Here is a 16,071-nt window from a genome sequence, read left to right as displayed (position 1 = left end):
GAATGGAAACTGTGGTGTGGAAAGGTGAAATGGCTTGTCCAAGGGCACTGAGGGAGTTGGGTCTTAGAACATGGAAGAGAAACCCTCCAGGGTTGCTTTCCTCTGCTTGCTGACTGAAACAGCACAACCAATGTTTGAATAACACTTTAGTTTATCCCCCGCTCAGTTTATAGGACGGAACTGGGGCCCAATTCTATTTTAGAGAAATGTTTTCAGTAGAAATAAAAGTGAGCCTTTCTCCAGCTAATTGGAATCATTCTGGAATGGCAAAGAAGTGTATGGAGTGGGAGAGAATCAGAGAGACAGGCTGACTGGTAAGAACCACAACCCGACCCTGCTCCTCAGTACATGAAAATTCTCCCCTCCGCTGACTAAAGGGTATTACCATGTACCTGCCAGTCAAAACTGGCAAAAAGGTTATATCTTATTTTTTGGTCTAGTCTCTACAACTCATATACATCACACCCTTAAATGTTGGCAAATGGAAATTCGACTTGGGCCCTCTTGACAGCTGAGCTGTGTCAGTATGTATGGTGGATTATTAAAGAAAACATCAGCAACTGGACTGTTTGGTCTTAGAAGAAAAACAGAACAGTGATTCAAAATGTCCAATCCATAGGTATTAAGATGAGTGGGGGCTCTAAGTCTTGAGTTATTTGGTAACGTCACAGCAGATAGAATAGAGATGCCTTCTTCAACGTACCTAAGTGTTAAATGGGCAGTTTTGAATACTGTGTGTTCCCAGCATGTGTGAGCCTTCTCCATTCACATAATAGTATTAAAGAGTTACACTTTTATCAAATGGAAAACATATGCAAACACCTGTCAGTTCTTACGCTTTCCTATTTACATTAGAAGGCACTGAATCAATCATATTGCAGAAGAAAATTTGATAAGCACTTTCTGGAAATTTGCATAATGTTTTCTGATTAATAAAGGCTGAATGCTATCTAACTGGGTTTAATGACTAATTCACAAGGAGAAACACCAAGTGAAAATAGCAACCTGGAAAAGGCGGTGTCAGCACAGACCTGGACTTTCACAGGACTTTTTCTGGACTTTTTCTCTTCACTGATGTGGCCTGATTGAGGTGTTGATATTATTATGTTGTGACTATTATTATTAGTTATGAAACCGAAAACCACTTCACTTGGCTAAGGCTTTCTGAGATGTTGTCACCTGACGGAGTCGCCTGCTCAGAATCAGCAAGCGATGGGAGTTCTCAAGCACGAACAGAACCAGGAAAGGCTGCTCCAAAGTTGACACTTTTATTTGGGTCCTTCCACTTTCCAGGCCTCCCAGTCAACTGAAGAGTCTCGGAGGTAGAGACAGGGGCAATAAAGTAAGAGCGGCACACCAAGGAACAGAGAAACAGAGGAATTCAGAAAGATTCCAGCTAATTCATTGGAAGGCTAGAGGTTAACATAACAATGGGGCAGGGAGGGGGGTGAAAGTGGAGATGGGGTGGTAAATTAAAAGGAGGAGAAAAAGGAAGACTTTCTGGAAGGAATTAAAATCATGGCATCATGACAATGGCTAACTTAATTAAAAAGAAAAACATATATTCAAAAAATGAGGAAAATCTAGCAAGCTGCAGAAACAAAACGCTGTCCCTAATTGAATTTAACAATACAAGATTTCAATGTAATTAAGAAAATGATAAAAACCAAAGCAGAATAAAAGGAATGAAAGTACTTTTAACTTTTATTATCTATACAACTGAATTTTCTTCTGGACAAAAAAAAAAAAAAAAAAAAAAAAACAAGCACAGTAGAGAACTGAAGTATGAGAAGAAACATATTTTCATCATTTTCCTTGTGGAACTGCAGAGACTGGGATAATGTTAGACTTCGACAAATCCAAACCTGTTTCTACACCCTTCTCCAGCTCATCCAGCACCTGCTTCACAAACCTCCTCCCCAGCTACCTAAGAGGAGCCTCCGGGCACCCTCTCCCCTCAGCCATTACCTGCCGAAGGTTGCGTGTCACTTTGACATCGTGCCAGGCGTTGTCGTTGAATTTTCCATTCACTGGCTCCACAATGGCCTCAAAGGCCCCGGACCCCAGGTTAATGACCAAGGAGACCGCGCCATCCTTCAGAGCCAGGTTGACATAGTCAGCCGACTTGCCCGTGTGCAGGATGAGCCCATTCCGCTGCCAGGTCTTAAAGGAGAGGGTGATTTCATCACTGCTGCTCTGGATCGGGTTCTGAGACAGGTCGTAGCACAGGTACTCAGAGCCTCGGAACGTGGCCACGTTCTCCTCTCGAGCTGCAGGAAAAGGAAAGAGGAAAGCAGTCAACACTTGACTGGCATGAGTCAGATATACGCGAATACCAAAGAGAACACATCCCCCAGGGCAATGCCCCTGCCAGTGAGCCCAGGGCAGCACAAGCTCCCTCCGACTCTTCCACCACCAAACCTGTGTCTAAGTACCACGGAAACCACTAGAGGCAGTAACTGCAAAAAAGCTACGTCTCCTCACAGGGGTAGAAGACCAGCACAACGGTACAGGAGAGCTTGCTGCCTTTCCTTCACACTTTCTCAGAGGAAAACCTGGAGGGAAATTTTATGCTACATGGTAAAGTGAGGCTTACATTGCTTTTGCTTCAATGATGGCTTTTCAATGCTTATGCCAGAGCTGGTTTAGAATGGATAATTAACTCTTCTGACAAAGGGTTCTTTGGCTCTAGGTACCTTTTATTGACCAATAACTAGAAATCAATTACCCTGAAAGATCTGTCTCTAATTTCCATCCATCAGTAATAACCCAGCTAACTTTGGTTTCCATGGTAGAGTCCTGAGCCCAGGGGAATGTGACAGGGATACTAAATAGGAGGTTGAACCAGAAAAAAAGGTGATCAAGCAGATGAAGAAAAAGGGATAGAATGAAATTTGGTAATATGCTGTGACAAGACAGCAATAGCTTCCTTAGACACAAAGGGATCTCTGCTCCAGGGGTCTCTGATTTACATGGCCCTTGGTGGACCATCCTAGAGAACATCTTTCCCCCATAGGACTAGGGGTCTGCAGGGCCAAGACAGCATTCCAGTGAAGCACACGCTCTCTTTCAGAGCCATACACTGGGATCCTCTAGTTTCCTACCCGGAGAGCCCAAGGCCTGTTTCCAGGGCTTGTGCAGGCCTCTTTCCTGGACTCATTTTCCAATAGCAAATCATGCACTGGTGTGCATACCTTAAGATCTGAGGGCTAGGAATGGGGGACCCTCTTCAGGGGTTTGGGCAGAGCTTGGCCACATGGGCATCCATGCACATTTATACGAGAGCCCTTGTGGATACAGGGAGGAGCCAAAGGTAGAAAGAGGAGGGGGACAGGCCACAGGCTGACAACCAGAGGGGCTGGTTCTCCCTGTGCCAGCAACTCCCAGTGCAGAATGCTGAGGAATCCAAAAATTCTAAGTGTGCACCTGGCTTACCACGTAGTTTCAAAGGTATATTTGTCAAGAGAAGAGGATAAAACAAGTTTTATTTTTATTTGTTGATGTAATTTACAATTTCAACACACACCCTATAGCCTTCCTTGTGTTCTTCTGCCAAGCCTACTTCACCCCAGGGTTGGCCAAAACCTATCAAAAGCACATCATTAATGAAAGGAAATGGGCAAGAAAAGGTGGGACATGCAGTTTCCCGTTCAAGAATGGGGGCTACCAAATAAAGTAGAGCACATTCTATTTTCTCTTCTAGAACCACACTTCAGCCTTAGTAACCAAAGTCCACTCTACTTCAGCTTAGCTCCTTACCAACCATCACAGGCAGCCCTTGCTAAGTCACTTAGGTAAAATAAACATATTCTCATCATGAGGTAAGAGCTGAGGTCATCATATGGGAGAGATGACCACCCACTACATACTATATTAAACTGATCATAGCATCAAAAGACATCATTAAAACATGAACCCCAACTTCATACTCCAGAGAGTTAAAGATCAGGTTTGCCCTGTGTATTCCAGAGGATCTCAATGATGTGTCTACCTGCATATTCCTTTTTGCACGCACCCATACACACACACACCACCACCACATTAGTATAAGCAAGAAGACCTGTTCACCTATAAATGACCACAATGTCTCCTCCACACGTATAAGTAACAAGTACTACTTGGCACATAAGCCATGTCTAATGCATTTTACCAAACAGAGCCAAAAAAATAAAATCATGGAGCAGCAATTTGATACCATCTGTATGTTTGAAACAGATCTGTCCAACCCCCTAGCACCCTGTCTATTGTCATGATCTCTCCTCTCATTTCTGAAGCAACGGCTTTGTTAAAATGCAACTGGATGAGCCTTTGTTTCGTGCACCAGGAGGTAAGCCTGTCTCGAGGAAAAGACAGCAAATCAAATGCAGTTATCACCACCAAACTCTTCTCCTATGGATGCAAATGTGCATGGAGCCAATTACTATGCCTGTCCTTGGCACCACATGTGGTATATTAACGGGTGTCTTCTATACACATTTAAGTTCTACCTTATGTGCCCACCGAACTGAGATAAATGAACAAGGAAATGAGTGCCTCTAAAAAGATGCTTAAGTTAATCATTGAGTACCCCTCAAAGGGGAAAGGCTTGACTGAGAACACTAAGGCACCAGGATATCATTTGATGTGCTATGTGGTGCTTAATATTTGACATGTAATTAAACCAAGGAGTATATAAAAATAAGTTTTAGAGCTTATAAGGGATTTTAGAGCCTGCCTTATTTAATGCCCTTATTTTATCAAGGAAGAAACTGAAAACTAAGAATAAGTGAGTTACCCAAGACCACAGTCAGCCCGTGTTACTCTGGACTTCTAGTGCCTATTTAGACTTTTCTCTAAATATGCTTTTACGCATAGCTCTGGATGTACCTCATGTTCCTACTCTAGTACCCAAACGGCATAAATGACTCCACAGAACCATGCACTAATTTACAAACCATCCCAGACCTTGGATAAATTGAGCCAGAAACCTATTCCCCCCAACCCCATGTAAATCACAGTTGCTCACCAAAACTAGTATTTCCCTTTCCCCCTTGGAATTTGGGCATGCTTAAAGCAAAAGGACTTGTTTTATGTGGAAGGCCATAGAAGAAAAATGACATCATTGTAGAGAAGAGAATATCACAATAAATAAACAAGAAATAAAACCAACGTGAGAAATCATCTATGTAAATCACATGCATATTTATGCTAATCTGTATGCAAATCAGCCAAATGAAGATTTTTATGTAGCCGAGCAGGTTCCTTTGCAAGTATCTAACAAAAATGCTGTAACACTTCACAACCGTCCCAATCTCCTCATTCAGTAACTTCTCCAAATTCACCTCTTCCTAGGGCTGGCAGAGGCTACCAAGAGCATCACCCCAGATGCTGGTTATCTCCTCCACATATCAACACACAATGGACAATGGAAAGCCACTCTCTGAGTCATATTCTAGATAAGCAACATTGTAACATTTTTGAGGTACCGGAAGCAACATTGTAACATTTTTGAGGTACCGGATGCTTTCCTCCTGTGTGGGAAGGAGACTCACTGGCAGTGCATGACCCTGTTTTCAAAGGAGCAAATGAGGGCCATGGAAGGAGAGTGAGGACCTTGAAAAAAAAATGTTCCTTTGCATACTCCTGCAACTGATTTTCTCCTAAGATTCCAATCTGTCTTAATTTCCCTCTGGTAGCCAAAGCTTAAGCACTGTCTTACCACCTTGAAAACCATACTGAATTGACAGTGAACATAACTAAAAGGCACAAAACTAAATAGTGACAAGCACATTTCTAAGCCCATTCAATTCTCCAAACTCTCCATTAGAAAAATGTAATATTGCCCCAAATCTGCTTCTATACTTAGTGTTTACACAGAGAAGGAGGTTGAAGAGACATTGCAGTCACCTTGTATGTATTCAAACTAAATAGGTAGAGAAAACAAAGGCAGGGGATTATGTAACAGAGTACACAACAGCTTAGCATAAAGCTACAGCTTGGCAAGAGGGCATGCACTGACATGGCTAATGGACTGTTTAGATCCACTTAAATTATATCACCCCAAAGTTTATAATCAATTGCATAAGTGTTAAAATAAAAATGTTATTCTCACTGCATGGAAAGCAGAGCTCAACTCTGTATAACAACAAATCGTTTACCCATTATTTGTAAATGTCCAAATGATTAAATACTAGATGCAATCTAGATATGTATAACCCAAGATTTTAAATCAGTTTGTATAAGATATGTAAAGTACTGATCTTTCAAAAGGCTTGTTAATCCAACTATTATATATAAATAGCATTAACAAGCATTTATTCAATTCTATTTTCCACTCTCTCCCCACCAAAAAAAAAAACGCCCAACCAGTGATTTATATAGTAATATCTCTATTTCTCTGAGAAACTGCAAAAGAGATTAAAATATTCAGTGTAATATGTTTTTACTATGCAATCTAATAAGTGTGGAGAAATGCATATCACTGTTTAATTGGGTCTGTGCTTTCTGATAGCTTGGTGTCTCAGGCTTTGAGATCAAGAAATCCAGGCTTTATTCTGAAGGTTATGAGGAGCCATTGCACAATTTTACTGAAAGGATGGAGGGTCCCATGTGTTTTTAAAAGAACACATAATCTTTTACAAAAATATTTTGCAAGTCAACTCATATTGGGTTGAATGTGAACTGAAAAGAAGAGGGAACTGAAGGCAGAGAGCCCAGTTAAAAGATGAGAACACATTTGAACTGCTTTTCTGAGGGTGCCTGGGACTAGTTCAACTTGGATGTTGACACCATCCACAAGTAAGGTTTGCCTTGCGCTGGGCAAGAATGCAAGCAAAAGGCTCTCAGGTAGTGGCAAAGGCAGAGGTACTGGCAAATCACCGACCATGAGAAGAAGCCAGAGTTTGGACATTTACGATCCAAATGAGCCACGGAACACCAAGGACGGGAGGTAAATACTGAGGAACAATGATACGACGTCAGACATGAAAGGGCTCAAGCGAGAACATGTCAGGCATGGGTAAAGGAGGGTTCTAGGCCCATCTGCAAATACACGTTCACAGTTGTGTAAATGTCCTATATTTCCAATTGCTTTCTTGTTATTTGTGGTCTCTCAACACTCTAAGAGGTCACCTTGCTATGATTATGCCAGTGTGAGGAACTAGAAGCACATAGTTTAGATGGGTTATCCAGGGCACTAAGAAGCATTTAGGCTGGTTCCAAATCCTTTGTCCTCTGATTCTCATTCCAATGCTTTTACTATGACATCATATCACCATTTGGCCAGGAACTCAAACTCTCAGAGGAACAGATGCCTAGAACCCCACTTCTGCTCCTACAACTGAATGAAGTTCAATGTGTCAAAAGGAGAAACCATGGACAATGACTGTAAGAGCCCACTCACACAGCAGGAGCCCAAGAAGAGGAACAGAGTGAGGCTGCCTTTAGCCCAAAAGTCTCTAGTAGCAGGCTGGAGAAAGTCAAACTGGGAAGCCCATACTCTTCGCCTCCATCAGAGGCGCTTGGAAATGGAATTTTCAGACACCACTTGGAAGAGCTAAGCCCTCTGGAGTGGCTGTAACCACTGGCCCTGAGCAGAACACCTGCAGTGTTCGAAGAAAGGGAGTGGGAACCAGCTTCCTGAGGATGCACCTCAGAGACATGGGCAAAACTGCTCTCGTCTCTGAGTCCTTTGTCCTTCAGCTGGCCTCCATGCTGCAGTGCAGTACTTTAGTCTGCAAGATGAAAAGATAACCCTTGTTATGTTATCCTGGCCTGGCCCTGAAACTCACGAGGCACAAAAATACAAGGGCTGCTGCTACCCTCCCCACCAGACAACGGGATGGCCTGTGGTCCTGGGGCCAGCATGCTGATGCCTTTCCCCTGATGCACAGACTCAGCAGGGATGATGGCAGTGTCTGTCCTCCAGTGGTGCAGGTGCAGTGAGAGGCTCCAGGTTCTCAAGCTGTAAAGTGATACATCACTCAGTTCTTCTGGCCACTGCTTCCTGGGCAAAGACACAGTGATGGTGATGAAAGAGCAGGGGGTACACAAGGCAGAAATGAACTTACAAAGAAATCCACAATTGCTTAATCGCTCTGCTCACTCCTAGGGACGTTGCATATTATCCACTCAATCCCAAAAGGTGTCTTGAGCTAACGTGGCAATTGGGGTAGTTTGCTGGCAAAGGAACAATTATAAGGCAAAGGTGAGTTTGTTCTTACACAATTCTATTCCCTTTCCATGAAACCTGCTAAGAATCCAACTTCCAGAACAAGAACTCCCACCTCTAAGGAAGCTGTGGGCAGACCCCCCCCCCAGTTAATAGATGGGCTGTGAGATTATCATATTTGCAAAAATTAGGGAAAAGCAGAAATCCTTTTTACTAGAGTGTATTCCTAATGCCACTTCCTGCTAGAATCAGAAGAGGAACACACTGATTGAGTAAGAAAGGCAAAAGACTGTACAAGTGAGTGCCCTCCCTGTTCTTGCTGTCCCCTTTCCCTTACAATGTATTTTAGGGCCAAACAAAGCATTCAGATAGATCAAACTGCAGAACTATCCCCCAAGGGGAAACGATGAATCCTTTACCTGCCACATCCCATCATACAGGTATTTTAAAAGCAGAGTGTACCAGCAGAGAGCAAATTGTGTTGCTATGAGCAATCCTGAACACACACACACACACACACACACACACACACACACACAGAGAGGAAATCTGACCTCCTGGAGCCATTTCCAACCCTTATCCTCAGACTCTGTAGGAAAGATGCAGCAGAGAAATAAATGGACTTTTCCACGCTGCCTGGGTCACTCACTAGCCTGCAGATGCTTCTTGAAAGTGATAAGAAGGAAAATAGTAAATCAAGTTGTCACTTGGAAAATAAACAGCTAGCATCCTGGCGAGGGAAGTCCACAAAAGAATGGCCTGGAAAATCACGCTTCACTGAAATCACTAGAAAGCTAATGGCATCCTGAAGACTGCATTTCTCTCGATTGCATTATAATAAAAGTTAAATTTTCTGTTCATTCATTTAAAGACCAAGGATTTTCAGGTGCCTACTATGCACCAGGTGATGTGCCCAGTACTGAATGAACTTAAGCCGCATGGCAACCCTGTGAATAGGAATAATTAGCTAACACTTTACTGAAGATAAGCAGATGTAAAGCTACAACTCAAGTGCCTACTAAGTGCCAGACCCTGACCTAGACTCACACTAAACAGGGGACCCTCCTGTAGCACAGGGTATAGTGGGACTTTGGACCTAATGACATGGAGCGTAATGATGGAAGTCTTTGATTTGGACAGACCTGGGTTGGACAGCCAGCTCTGGCATTTACCTAATTCTATGGAACCTTAGTTGATTACTTAGCCCTTATTATCTAACCCTCAGTTTCCTAATCTACAAAATGGGAATAGCCAGAGTACGTATTTCATGGAATTGCTGTGAAATACCAATCAGATAAAGTCCATGACCCAGTTCCCAGAGGCAAGGTGTTTGTGGCGGAAGTGGTGGTGGTAGGAATACACACTCAAATAATTACAATTTAGCATAGCAAATGTTTAATAGGTGACACAGACACACTGAAGAAGGAATAATTGACCCTGGGTGTTGGGGAAGTTGCCACAAAGGAGGTCAAACATAAGCCGTGTCTTGAAGTATAAGTAAGAGTTCACCACACAATATAGGATGGAATTCTAGTTACAAGAAAGAGCATCTTCAGTGGCGTAGTCATTAGAAAAGCACAGAGTGTTCAGGGAATGGTGAGAAGTTCAATGTGTAAGGGGCAGAGTAATGGGCACATCTTCTTTGCCATATCTTGAGGCACTAGAGTTGGAGAATCAATAGAGGAGAGGAAAACTTCAGCTGGTGAGTGGCACAATTGTGCTTATCTTGTATTAGGGGTTCAGTGGGTGGGCAAATTGCTGGAACGGTAAGGAAGGATCCAGAAGACAAGGTAGAATAGATATTGCTATGAAACCATGGCCTGAGGCAATTCTGCTGCATATGCCTGCCTACCCACTTATAATAATTTATGTAATAAATTATTTTCACTTAACCACCTGATCTATAGAAGTCAAATGGTAATCATGTTTCTTTCACTACAGGCTTTTCATTTTAATTGTGGGTCAAACAGGCATTGAACACAAACAACACACTCTATCTTGTAAAGGGAACTGCATTTCCTTGTCCCCACAACTCCACAAGAACACTTCCTCCCCTTTCTCTGGAACAGAACAGTTTTAAAGTAACACTTGGACCTTCTCTCCTTTACTCATTTGTTTCCTCCAATGAGAGGAGTGGTTCATCTGGTTGGTGACTAAGTAAGAGTCTGACACTCATAGGTCCACATTTCTTAATTAGGTGGTCACTATTCCCATGTGAACAGTCTCTCTCTTTATCCTTCATATCTGCCCTTCCTACTATGACAGAGTTTTCCTCTAAATTCTCCCATGCAGCAAACCTATCAGAGTGGACTCTGTCCCTGTAGAAGAATGTCTGGTTCTCTAGCTCTTCTCCCTAGGGCTGAGTAGTTGAGTTTAACTCAGGGGGAGAATCACAAGGAAGCCCAATTTGACCACAGATCAAAGCCACATTCTTTAACACAGCTCTACCAACAACAGAACTGATATTTAGATCCTTGACCTGACCACCAATTTGACTCTTATATCTGTTCCTCAACTGATTCAGAATGTCATGGTTGTGACCTCAGACAACCAGTCCTTGGATTGCTTTCACTTTGGGAAGATAACAGGCACATTTGGAACTAAGAACTACATGAGGTCAATGACAAGTAAATATATCAATTACAGCAATAATATTAAAGCCAGCTCTGTGACACAGTGTTTACTAACATACATTTCTTGAAGTTACGTGGAGGATGTGGGTGATTATAATGGAGAAGAATTTAACTATGGTTGCTCTCCTGGAAATAAGTTTTAGATTGAGATTTGATGGATTTGGATTTAAAAAAATTACAGAAATTACATGCACTTCCAAATCTACATATCCCCTTTCACCCTTGGACCAGTCCAAAAAGAATAATCTGAACACTTATGTTTTCTTTTTAACCTGCTTCTTTTTCAAAGCTACACAGTAAGTAAGGCAATTGCACTGGAGTACCAAATGACTCTGTGATACTATAAATCATGGACCTGATGAGGGCAAAAAAAGTTACTAGGGACAAAGGCTGGAGAAGAGACGATGGAAGACTGTAGTTCTGATACAAATAGAATTGGTTACAATGAGAAATATCCCCTCTGATTCTAGAGCAAGAAGCAGATCACCTGAAATGATTTTTTTTAACACTGGCACCTATACTGACCTAATGGCTACCTAAATTAGATACTCACTGTATCCACATATACTGTTCAGAAAGGAATCTAAAAGTTGTGAAAGGTTCACAGAAATTGGGAAAACCCACAGATATTAAGATATATAGAAGCAATCAATGTGGATTTTTAAATCCATATGGACTTCTAAAATATTTATTTCTACTGAATCTCTTTCATCCAAGATGAAAACAAGTAAAGAATCCTCCATAACAAATCATCACCATAGCATCAGAAGAAACCTTGGAAGATGCTCTAACTGACCTGCAACCTCAGTAAGTCTGTATCTAAATCATCTTGGTGGTAGAACTATCCACCTTTAAGTATCCAGAGAAAATAGGACTTTTCAGTATTATGTGAAACTTCCTACAGATATTTCAGGAGCTCGAGTGGATCCTGATCCTAAAAGAAGAAGAGATCTAGAGACTGCCAAGCTTCATGGTGATGATCAACAGGGAAGCATAATGTGTTAAAGGTTTTTACTTTTATTATCTCCTCCACTTGGCCCAGAATATATAGAGAATAATGAACATAAATTGAGGGTGGCCAATAAACTTTGCCTCCACTAATTTACACATACACACACACACACACACACACACACACACAATCACTAACCATTATATATTACAGCTCTATACATTTATAACAAGAATAGAAAAACACAGAAGCAATCTATACACCAATTTCAGGTAGTGTTTACTTCTGGGGAGGGAGAGAAGAAATGGCACTGAACCACAGAGGTACTCAAATAGGACTAAGTCTTTATAAAAAGAGTGTAAAGCAAAAAAAAAAAAAAGGCAAAACATTAAGATTTGTTCAAGCTGGGGAATAGCTAAACCAACATTTATAATATCCTCTATTATAGGGACTACGTTTGAAATATTTCATACATTTTTTAAAGGAAAGTTAAATCTCGGCAGATGATCCCGGTGAAATACCTAATGACCCAATAAATCGTGAGTGATTCCTTGTTTATTTTACACATTGATGTCAACTCTTCAATCCTATCCTGTGAGCACCAGTTTTTCATGCCTTTTTGAAATCTCCCATGTATCCCCGAATGTGTCAACTAAAGACTTGTGGAATTGAACTGAAATGCAGTTCAACTGATCACAGCAACTCCAATGTCACCAGTTCTCCTGCCTCCTTGTGCCTTCCCCACTCCTGGAGACCCACTGCTCAGCCAGGAGGAGATGCTGACAGGAGCCAAGGGAGAAGCTGAGAAAACCTGCATTTGTTACTGAGGGAGCACTTAACAGCATGTGCGGAGACTCAACCCAGGGGAGTCCAGGGTATGTCACAAATCCATCTACACAAGCCTCCCAACCCTTTTTTCCCCACAGCAGAATACAATCGTCCCAGCTCTTTAAGAAAATCCCCACTGAGAAACCTGAATCTGTGCCCATGCCTTTGGCCTCCCCCTGAAGCAGGCAGCTCCGTTCCTCCTTTGTTAGCACTGTGGCTCTAGCCTACAAGTCTAGACAGAGTGGCTTGTTAAAAGGCCTTGGAGTCAATGCCTGGACAAGATCAATAAGGCTTTTTATGACACAATGAAAACTTTCTATTTTGTTAAACGCGGCTAATCTACCATTTCTGCAGTACTTCTTAAAGCTTTCAGCACTGAGCACTACAGCCCAGGTGATTAAAACCCTGTTCAGAGACACAAACCGGGGAACTTTGCCAATGTGGATGCACAAATCCTAGAAACCTACACCGTGTCTTCTTTTATAGCTAGGTGTGCATCTCCTTTTCCTCTGAAGAAAATGACCATGGCAGTGGAGGAGATGAGGGTGGATACTGACAAAAATTAAAACTGTCCCATTCCAGGGCTCCCAAGAAGAGAGTGACAATGCCCTGGGTCTAAAGTAATTAAATGAAAGTATTTGAACCCAGGGGTTGATGAAGATGGGGTATGTTGAAAGGGGGTGGGGAGGGTAAACTCTCTAAAATGCAGGCAGACTTAAAAATCAAGCGACCTGATCTAAGAAGCCTAAATAAAGGAGAAAATCTTTAGTGACTGCAAACTCAGTTATAGTACCAATAGTATGCATAAAACTACAATAAAGTGCTTACTTCATTATCATCATTTCTTCTACTTCTTTTTTAGAGGTAGAAGACTTTTTGTTGCCATAGTGTAAAAAGGACAGGAAATTAACATTTATTAAACCTATTATTATGTTCCAGGCTCTTATAGAGAGTCCCAATACTATATACATAGTATTTGACAAAAATTAACCAAGACTTATTTTGATGATTTCAGATATACGAGTTCAAAACACTTACCATGAGAACCCATGTAATATTAATTAATTAATAATTAATATTAATATAAATAGATAACATATCTAGGTTCATGTGTCACCTGAAAGAGGAGCTTTTCTACTGGAATACTTGGTATTTCACAAAAGCCCTGTGAAATAAAGTTTTACCAGCCTCACGTTACAGATGACAGAGCGGAGGTTCACAAGGGATATACCTGTACACTACCACAGCTAATAAGAAGCAGATTCAAAATACAAGCTAAGGTCAACTTCCAAACACTATATGCTGTCCCCCAGGTCATGCTGCCTCCTGCTGAGGGCTGCGTATCTTTGCAAAGACCTTTGTCAATAGTATTCCTGTGGGAGGTGAACTACTCATCTCTTTAAAAACAAAACAAACCCATTTGCATAGCATGCATGTCACATTTTCCAAGCCACTTTCATGTACACTATCTAATTTTGTAAAGCACCCTTTGACAGCTTCTATAGGAACCTCTCTCTGCCCAACAAAGCAAACAGTGAGATGAATTAACCACACACTTTGGGACACAAATACAGATCCTAAGAGCACTAAAGAAAACTGTAGGAATTCTGCACATTTCCAACACTGGAAATACACAAGTGCTAAAAACAAAAACCACTCAATTATGAGAGCATAAATAAGGAAATCCACTTTTGACGCAATGAATCTAAAATGGAAATCCTCTTTTTGAGTCAGAATGATTCACAAACCATTTACAGATGTTGCATCACCCCCAACAAGCTCACTGAAGCTCCAGGGCCACACAGCTGGACTCCAGCTTATGATAGCAGAAGTTATAGTCAGAAATATGCTCAGGGCTTGCAGAAGAGAAAAAGGTTAGTTGACTTATGATCAAAAAGAACACAAAAAACAGGAATTGTAAGACTCTGAAATAGACACTCATTTGTACTTTGTATAGTCATTTACAATGGATATTTACAGGGGCCCCTGGACGGCTCGGTCAGTTAAGTGTCTGACTCTGTGTCAGGCTCTGCACTGACAGCATGAAGCCTGCTTGAGACTTCCTTCTCCCTCTCTCTCTGCCCCTCCCCAGCTTGCTCTTTCTCTCCCTCTCTCTCAAAACATAAACAATTAGAATGGATATTTACAGTTCCAATGTCAATAAAACCAAAATCCTAACCTTCTCCGGCAATACTAGTTAATATTTATCAGTGGCAATTTTTTATCCAAGGGTTATGATAAAATAATGAATGATTTGGATAGCCCAACTGTGATATGAAGATGCTGCATAGAGGATCCCAGACTTACAGAAATTAGGATACACATACATAATACCAGTTGGTCAAGGTTTCTCATCATACTAGCTAGGTGAATGAATCAGAACAAAGAAAAGTAAATCAGGGTACATTAAAACACTGTCCAAGAGTTAAAAACATAAAGGAGACTGGTAGCTCATTCCTGCCAGATGTGGTGAGACCCCCATGAAGATGTCAATAAAGATACATTTCAATATGGTAGCAATTGAAGTCTAAGAGGAAGTGGACCAAATCCCATTCTCTGATTTAAAGGGCCAGAAACAGTCTTATCCTTCTTCAGGAGTCACCATATGGTGAGAGACTGACTATCCCAACTAATGAACATGTGACTGAGACATCAGAATGCCATTACCATAATTCACAATGAAAAATTACCATCAAAAAACCCAACAGTCCACAGACTTGGATTCAAACACTGGTTCCCAAACATTGGTCTCAAGTAAAATTTTCAACAATCCATGGTACAATCAGAAAAATATGGACATCCTATTACATTTTTTTAATAAAAACTAAATTTACTCACCATTCATGCAACAAATATTTATGCAGGACCTACTCAGTGCTGCACTAGGCATTGAGAGCATGGGATTCTCATTCTACCTCTTTCTACTTTTTTTGGTTTTTGAGTTTCCTGTCTTTTATAAAATGACAGTGAAGACAGATGAAATGTGTTAATGTCATTAATTGCCAAATAAAAAGTAGTCACCACTACTGTGTTCCTTCCCTTCTCTGTAAAAAGTTTGGATGTCAACAAAATCCAAAAGTCTGAAGAACCACTGAACCAGAGAATCTTTTCTTTGTATGTTCTCAGTCAGGTGTTTACCAAAACACAGCACCCTCCCAAAAAGGGGTTTATCAGGAGCTTCAAACAGAGTAGCCAAGCATTCCCATTTGCTGGGACTGAGAAGTTTCCCAGGACATGGGATTCCCTGTGCTAAAATGGGAACAATCTTTGGAAAAACAGGATGGTTTTCCCTACATGGGTCACATGTCAGAAGGTACCAAAAAAAAAAAAAAAAAAAAGATTAGGCAGATCAAATAAAACTCTCAATTATCAAGAATCATTGACAAAGAAAGGGGCTTGAATTAATTGGATGCTTTTGTTAGGTGTGAATTTTTGACCATTTCAAACCTGACATTCTGGTTTTTAAAGAATAATCACATTAACATTATAAGTAAGGTATTTGTTGCTAT

General features: G+C 41.2%; 1 protein-coding gene across 32 annotated transcripts in view; it reads right to left on the bottom strand.

Moving 5' to 3' along the window:
• Positions 1-16,071, bottom strand: part of NRXN3 (neurexin 3) — a 1,570,655-nt gene that overhangs the window by 1,117,690 nt on the left and 436,894 nt on the right. For all 32 annotated transcript variants that reach the window (XR_008417276.1, XR_008417277.1, XM_053889672.1 and 29 more), the window contains one exon: positions 1,969-2,270. Coding sequence is in view for 30 of the 32 variants with exons in the window: in XM_053889672.1 (XP_053745647.1) it covers positions 1,969-2,270 (302 nt within the window). In the remaining 2 variants the exon portion in view is untranslated. The remainder of the gene's footprint in view (positions 1-1,968; positions 2,271-16,071) is intronic.

The sequence above is a fragment of the Panthera pardus genome, unplaced genomic scaffold, assembly GCF_024362965.1.
Source record: "Panthera pardus isolate Hobbes unplaced genomic scaffold, ASM2436296v1 HiC_scaffold_24, whole genome shotgun sequence".
Lineage (NCBI taxonomy): Eukaryota > Metazoa > Chordata > Mammalia > Carnivora > Felidae > Panthera > Panthera pardus.
The sequence above is the reverse complement of the archived record's forward strand: the minus strand, read 5'-3'. Positions and strand labels throughout refer to the sequence as shown.